This window comes from Vicia villosa, unplaced genomic scaffold (assembly GCF_029867415.1).
Source record: "Vicia villosa cultivar HV-30 ecotype Madison, WI unplaced genomic scaffold, Vvil1.0 ctg.000010F_1_1, whole genome shotgun sequence".
Lineage (NCBI taxonomy): Eukaryota > Viridiplantae > Streptophyta > Magnoliopsida > Fabales > Fabaceae > Vicia > Vicia villosa.
This window is the reverse complement of record NW_026704940.1, coordinates 2,371,202-2,379,514: the sequence shown is the minus strand read 5'-3', so window position 1 is coordinate 2,379,514 and position 8,313 is coordinate 2,371,202. Positions and strand designations below refer to the sequence as shown.

Here is an 8,313-nt window from a genome sequence, read left to right as displayed (position 1 = left end):
AGCCTAAGAGACTAACTTGTAATATTTTTTAGTTAAAGGACTAAAGCGAAACATTAAATTAAGTTAAGAAATTTGAGGACTAGATATGCCTTCAAATTTTAGCTTTCAAGTCAAATTCCTATTATGATTGATGCTTATAAGAATGAAATAATTATGGCCACTCTTTGTTAATATTATTTTCACTGCCTTCCTCTTCTTCATTTTTTGTCCAGTACAACTTTGTTAGGATTATTATTGATTATTTTCAAAAGATCCCTCCTCTCCATAGTTTAATTTTGTTTTAAAACACCATTAGAAGTTTGTCTTTCCCATCTAGTGGTCTAGTTTTCTTTACCTTTTCTTACATTTCTTCATTTATTTATAAAAACTACTAATGAATTGTGACTAATTTTTGGTCTAAATTAAAGCATTGCTAATTGTAACGAAGAATAATAAATATCTGTGGGCGCTACTACCTTGTTTGCCAAGGCAATATAGAACCAAACCAACGTGCACCTTTGTTGACCCCAAACAAGCTTTCATAAAAAACCCAAACGACGTCGTTTTTGCCTAAACCAACCACATCGTTAAACCACTCGATACTATCTCCCCTATGTTGTTCTACCCGACAACTACAAATATCACCATCATTTATCGTATCTCGTATTTTGTTTTTTCAGATCTAATAATCGTGTATTAAGATTTTATTTACACTTCAACTTCTTCGACCTAGATAAGAATAATATTGTTCCTCATTCGTTCATAACATTCATAACATGATTTTTTCAAGAATTGGACGCTCTCTGTCGCGTTCTTCTCGCGTTAAAGTAAGCTTTTTTTTCTTCTTTTTCACTTCAAATTTGATTAATTTCTTCGCACAAGATTCTAACTTCGATGATTTTTTTCATTGGGTTGTGTAGAATTTGTTGCACGGTGATTCGAGATTGGGAGCGGCTTCTGGAGTTTCGCGAACGAATGTCTATTCTGACGGTGTTGAAGGGGGATTAGGGTTTTTCAGGGGTTATGTATCTTCTTCAGTAGCTCGTAATCATGGTTTCGTTTCTAATTCGTCTGATTTTAAATCTGTTGCCGGAAACCCTAGGCTTGTTCGCTTGTTTTCCAGTGAAGCCCCAAAGAAGAAGAGTAAGTTAGGGTTTTATTGTTGTTGTCTCTTAATGTTAATGTTTGCTTAGCGGGGTGAAATTGGGGAAATGGGTTTTATTGGTTTTAGCTACTAAGTGTTGATTCTGATTAGTATTTTGTTGTTGTTTTGGCAGATTATGAAAACTTTTATCCTAAGGAACAGAAGGAAGTACCTAAGGGGAATGACAAAAAAAATGAGTCTAAAGGTAATGAAATGAAATATTGGTTATACTTTGTTTTGTTGTGAAATGGGAAACTGTAATAGAAAATTATTTGAGAATTATGGTCATAGCTAATGTGATAAACAATGTGTTGCTCTTGGAGCTTTTTTGTTATACTAGATTTGGTAAAAAAGTGATTTTTTGTCTAGACATTTTTTAGTGTTTTTAGTAGCATCTATTGTACATGAACCTTGTTTCTGATGAGATACTTGAGAATCAAGTAGCATTCTCCTTGCCCCTAGCATTCTAGTTAGTGTTGGGTTCAAACTTATGGGTGAGTTTGGGTCCTGAAGAACATATTCCAATCCCAACTATATGTTCTCTCTCACTCATGTTTTTTGTTTGTACTGGTTTAGTTTTGAGGTTCTTATATGTGTGTGGGGAATTAATCATGCATATGCATTTCAGTTTGTCTTGCAATAAATGGTTACCATTAGCAACATCTGACACTTGAATTCATGCTTTGATTTCAGAGGAGTCCAAGTCAAACTCAGAGGATCAAGGAGGTTTTCAAGAAGCCTTCATGAAGCAATTTCAAAGTTTTCTCACCCCTTTGTTGGTGATGGGGCTATTTCTTTCATCCTTTTCTTTTGGTCCTCGTGAGCAGCAGCAGGTAACCATAACTTCAAACATGTATGGGGCTATTAATTTGCTTGTGCTGATGAAGTTGGTTTGAGTTGAGGACGTGTGAGATCTATGAATATCAATATTCCATTTTACAAATGCAATGGTTTCTAATGCACAAAAAATGAATCTTGTGTTGCTAGGCAAATTATGCAATGAGAGAGAGTTTCGGGGTAGCACCTATAGTAAAAAAGATAGTGGAAAATAGACTTAGGTGGTTTGAGCACGTAGAGAGAAGACTTGTAGATTATGTGGTTAGGAGATGGAAAGGAGTCAAACAACTAGAGGTAGTGGAAAACCTAAAAAAAACTAGAAGAGAAGTTATTAAGAGAAATCTCGAGATTAATGATTCGGATAAAAGCATGGTCCTTGATAGAACATAATGGCGGAAGTTCATCCGTGTAGCTGACCCCACTTAGTGGGATATTGCTTGGTTATTGTTGTTGTAGCTAGAAGTTACTGTTTGACTGCGATTTTGTAATTAAAAAGTGAATATCTATGTGATGAGCTTTGTGCTGCGGTGATTGACTGCTTTTATTGAAGGTCCATTAAACAAGCATACTATTAGGATGTAATTGAGGTTTTTATTATCCATTTTTTGGCTAGCATCTGGTTGCAAGTCTCGAACTAGCGTACTTTTAAACAATTAATGACATTTCACTATATCTTATTTGTCCTTAGGGGGTCTTCATATGGTAATTAGCGTGTGAGGCTTTGTATGATAATTACAATGTAAACTGAACTACATGCCCTGTGACAATGGGACAATTCTTCATCTTTGTCTGGCTTTTGTAGCTTATTTAGTTATTATCATTTTGCTAATGAAGATACGAATATGATTCTCTGCAGATTAGCTTTCAGGAGTTTAAAAATAAGCTTTTGGAACCAGGATTAGTAGACCATATTGTTGTCTCCAACAAATCAGTTGCCAAAGTATATGTAAGGAACTCTCCCCGTGATCAAACTGACAGCGAAGTACTCCAAGGAAACCTTCCTGCAAAGGGCTCTAGTGGCCAATATAAATATTATTTCAATATTGGAAGTGTTGAGTCTTTTGAGGAGAAGTTAGAGGAAGTGCAAGAAACACTAGGGGTTGACCCTCACGATTATGTACCTGTTACGTATTCTTCTGAACTGGTTTGGTACCAGGAGTTAATGAGATTTGCTCCAACACTGTTACTTTTGGGAACTCTCTTGTATATGGGAAGGAGAATGCAAGGAGGATTTGGTGTTGGTGGCGGCGGTGGTGGTAAGGGTGCTCGTGGAATATTTAACATCGGAAAAGCACATGTTACTAAAGTAGACAAAAATGCCAAAAACAAGGTTGGTAACTTATTCTTCTATAAATAATGGATAATATTTTTCATATTTGCCTTTCCCATTCTCACTTTTTCTTTAGGGTGTTGTGGTGGTGAAATCTTAAGTGAAAAATTCATTTAAGAGAATATTTTTCTTATTTGAATTCATTTTGTTCAGGTCTATTTTAAAGATGTTGCTGGCTGTGATGAGGCAAAACAAGAAATTATGGAGTTTGTGCACTTCCTCAAGAATCCTAAGAAGTACGAAGAGCTTGGTGCCAAAATTCCAAAAGGTGCTCTTCTGGTTGGTCCCCCAGGCACAGGAAAAACCCTTTTAGCAAAAGCAACTGCAGGGGAGTCTGGTGTGCCATTTCTTTCTATATCTGGTTCCGATTTCATGGAAATGTTTGTCGGTGTTGGACCGTCAAGGGTGAGAAACTTGTTTCAGGAAGCAAGGCAGTGTGCTCCCAGTATAATATTTATTGATGAGATTGATGCAATTGGTCGGAAAAGGGGCCGTGGAGGTTTCTCTGGTTCAAATGATGAGCGTGAAAGTACTTTAAATCAATTGTTGGTGGAGATGGATGGTTTTGGAACCACTGCTGGAGTTGTTGTGCTAGCAGGTACAAATAGACCTGATATATTAGACAATGCCCTACTTAGACCTGGGCGTTTTGATCGCCAGATAACAATTGATGTACCCGACATTAAAGGCCGTGACCAGATTTTTCAGATTTACTTGAAAACGATCAAACTTGACCACGAGCCCTCATATTATTCTCAAAGGCTTGCAGCCCTTACTCCAGGTTTTGCCGGAGCAGACATTGCTAATGTTTGCAATGAAGCTGCGCTGATTGCTGCAAGAACTGATGAAGCACAAGTCACAATGGATCATTTTGAGGCAGCCATTGATAGGATCATTGGTGGTTTGGAGAAGAAGAACAAGGTAGGCTTTTAAAAGCTTGTTTGTTTTTTTTATATGGAAAAACACCTTTTTACAATAAGAACTAAATATCTGCTGGGTCTTGCTTGTTAAGCTGTTTAAAACAATCGGATAATGAAAAAAATAAACAATTTTTTATTTTTATTTGAGAAGCTATTTTGACTGAAAAAAATATAGTGATATTATTAACTTTTGATTATAAAGTGCTCTTTGTTATTGTAACTTCAAGAAATATTGCCTCTCTTTTATGTAAAATATCACAAATATTTTTTACAATTTACACATTCAAGCCATTTTAAAAAAAATTTCTTTATCTAATATGAAGAAATAGTTTTTATTACATTGTAGTTCAACACATCGTGATGATGAAAATTATATGATTCAATGACCTGAAAATTATTAGGATTGTACACTTTCCTTTTTTTTTTCAACTATTGGTTATAGTCTCTAACAATACTCATGTTTCTTACCTAGGTAATAAGTAAGCTGGAAAGGCGTACTGTTGCTTACCATGAAGCAGGTCACGCTGTTACAGGTTGGTTCTTGGAACATACTGATCCATTGTTGAAAGTAACTATTGTTCCTCGCGGAACAGCAGCTCTTGGGTTTGCGCAGTATGTTCCTAATGAGAATCTTCTCAAGACAAAGGAGCAGCTTTTCGATATGACTTGTATGACCCTTGGTGGGCGGGCTGCCGAGAAGGTTGTTTCATCATTTCCCATTTTGTTTACTCACCTGTTTTCTTTAATCCATTCCTTTACGATGATTAATGGTGATATTGTTAATAATGAGATGGGAATGATGGTTTCTGTCCCTTTTTTCGGCAGGTTCTCATTGGGACAATCTCTACAGGAGCCCAAAATGACTTGGAGAAAGTGACCAAGATGACTTACGCCCAAGTAGCCGTCTATGGTTTCAGCGAAAAAGTAGGTCTCCTCTCTTTCCCTCAAAGAGAGGACTCGATGGAGATGACCAAACCATACAGCAGCAAAACTGGTGCAATAATTGATACTGAAGTCCGAGAATGGGTGAACAAAGCATATGAACGTACCATACAACTTATAGAGGAACACAAGGTGAAAGTAGCCGAAATTGCAGAGTTGTTGCTTGAGAAAGAAGTACTTCACCAAGAGGACTTGCTTCGAATCTTGGGCGAGCGACCCTTCAAAAGTGCTGAGCCCACTCATTATGATACATTTAAGCTAGGGTTTCAAGATGAGGAGAAAGTTGTTGAAACCACGGTAGACGAAGCCAAGGATGGTGGTGGGTCTTCACCCCTAGAGCCGGAGGTTGTTCCCACATAGTTGAGTAAGTTTATGTTTGTTACCACTGTACATGAAATTCATAATCTTATTTCGCCTTGATGCTGATATGGACAAAACTTGTATGATAATTGCAAAATAAAAATATTGTTTCTGATTTTTTTTTAAATACTAAATGTTTTAGCCAAAACCTGCATGTGTTTGTCAAATGGATTTTTAAGAAGTGCAGACAGAATTTAGGTCAATAATTTCTTTCTCATCTCCAAGGTCCTATTTTGACAGCAGGCTTATAGATATGATGACTCTTTTCCCCAACAGTTCTATGTTTTTGCTCTTGTTTGGTTGCTGGTTTATAATGTTTGGCTATAAGAAAGTGAAATCAATTCATGCTTCCAAAGTTAATTTTAGATGAAGTTCAAGTTTTTAGCTTCTGCAATAATTTGAAACTGATTTTCATTTTCATCAAAAAGAGTGCTTAATACTTGTGTTTACAATAATAAACGTATAATAGTTGTGCCAATTTTCAACTTGATTGAATGATTTGGAAAGCTAGAAATTTTCAAATATAATTATTTATATCATCAACAACTTCTACATTAAACATAATGAGGATCGCTGTAGTTGGTAAATAAATTCATTTATGTACTTGTAACAATTTCTTCGACTGGATTGGTAAAATCAAATATTAAGAACTCTATAGGAATTGAAAATTTTATGGATTAACTCACAAAACTTAAATGATTGATGATTGATGAACTGAATCATTTAATTTAAAATCAGCTTATAAATTAATTATAATAAAAAATAATATTTTTTCAAAAATTTTTTTAAAAAAATTTCTTGAGTTATATTTTAAAAAATTAATTATAATATTTTTTCAACAATCGTCTTCAGTTATATTTATTTGTGCTAATTTGTAGAGCTGTCAAAACGGGCTACCTGATGGGTAGGGTTGGAAATGAGTCGAGTCGAACTCGCCTTAATTCGGTTCGACTCGTTAAGAATTGGCCGAGTTCGAGTTTAAGACAATTTTTTTCCAGCTCAAACTCGACTCGTTAAGTATTGGCCGAGTTTGAGTTCGAGTTTGAGTTTATCACGAACTTTTTTTCAGCTCAAACTCGACTTGTTAGAAGTTCACAAACATCTCGGTTCAACTCGTTAGGTTACTCTGGTTAGGTTCAACTCGCTTATTTCACAGACTTAAAAGTAATTTTTAAAGTATACTTTTTATATATATTTTTGACATTTTAAATTAATATTTTTTAAATAAAAAATATAAAAATAAAATAAAAGTTATAAGATTGGAATTTATATGATGTTAATTTTATTTGTATAATTATTTATAAAAATATTTTTCTCACTTGAGAATATAAATTATCAATTATAACCGTTAGATTAAAATAAAATATGATACTAAGATTTAGAGCAAATCTTCAAACCTACTCTTAAGGATAATATAATCTATCTCATATATAATCGAGTTGACTCAGGAACCTAACGAGTCGAACTATGTATAGTTTAAGTTCAGCTCATGTAGTTAACGAACTTAGTTTTTAGCTCATACTCAACTCATTTGGTTCATGAACCTAGTTCAACGGTTTAGTTTTCGAATCGAATTTCGAACTATTTTCGAGTTAGTTTGGTTCATTGTCAGCCCTACTGATGGGCCCTGTGTAATATGGGCTCGAGATTTACTACCCGAACGCGGCCCTAGATGGGCTTCGGACCACCCGACCCTAAATGGGTTTTTTTATTTAAAAAAATTAAAATAAAAACGCCATAATATTTATTATAAATAAAATTAAAAATTATGTTATTTTAAACATAATAAGTTTTTAAGTGTTATATCATCTCTTATAAATACTATAATGTGTTTCTAAATATAATATGTGTCTAAATTGTGTAAAATACTACTTGAATCTACTTTTAATATAATAAAGTAGATGACATAGTAAATCCTATAATTATCCCTCTAATCACCAATTTGAGGGTGATAAACGGGGACATAGATGTAATTGCATCTCCTTTAATACTTTAATTAATAAATAAAATTTTTAATCATTTGGTAAACTTTCAATTATCCATTTTTTCCCCATCATTATTACACGTGAAAAACTTTTTTTGGAATTGTGCAATCTTTCTTGGAATACAACAAAACCTCTTCCACGCTTCTTCTCTTTGATTTCTGAGAAACCCTTCAATTTTCTCTCATTAATCTATATATTATGGCTTTTGATTTCAACCAACAAACCCTAAACTACAAACCATTACGTTTATCTCTTCTTCCTCTTCCATTACATCCATCGATTTTAGTTTTTTTTTCCAGTTACTTCTACAATTCCACCTCCATCGTTTTTGGATAATTTTTCCTTTACTTCTGCAATTCTAAAATTCATTTTAATGCCCATCCATCATGTTTGAATACGATTCAAATACGATTCACGGTATTTGGTTTTAAAGTCTTGCTGTTTGTTGATTTACGGGTTAATGTTCAGTTCTTTCATCATGTTTGATATTTTCGTCTTAACTTCGACTATGCTACAATTTGATTGTGGTTTGATTCGATGCAGATTTTGTTTAGGATTAAAGTTACAGCAAGCATACAACACTGTAATAAAACGTAAAACGGGACTGTGCTCACAAGGTATTTGATGAAAGTGCTCAGTAAATTATTTTTGTTCAAATGTTTATTTATGTTTTTTATTTTGTTTAATGATCAATTACTATAGGATTGTTTGATCTCTTATATTAAGGTTTTACCTCTCATATTATAGATTGATTTGGTTTGATTTTGGTTTAGTTTTTTTTTCAATTTTTTGCCTTTCATATTAAGGTTTGACCTC

The 8,313-nt window shown here is 34.1% G+C and overlaps 1 protein-coding gene across 1 annotated transcript; it reads left to right on the top strand.

Moving 5' to 3' along the window:
- The first annotated feature begins 476 nt into the window (after positions 1 to 476).
- LOC131621724 (ATP-dependent zinc metalloprotease FTSH 3, mitochondrial-like) lies at positions 477 to 5,639 on the top strand. The gene is made up of 8 exons (XM_058892767.1): positions 477 to 806; positions 900 to 1,122; positions 1,257 to 1,328; positions 1,817 to 1,956; positions 2,817 to 3,290; positions 3,444 to 4,211; positions 4,683 to 4,910; positions 5,036 to 5,639. The coding sequence occupies exons 1-8, from the start codon at positions 756 to 758 to the stop codon at positions 5,510 to 5,512; spliced, it is 2,433 nt and encodes an 810-aa protein (XP_058748750.1). The 5' UTR covers positions 477 to 755; the 3' UTR covers positions 5,513 to 5,639.
- The last annotated feature ends 2,674 nt before the right edge of the window (positions 5,640 to 8,313 follow it).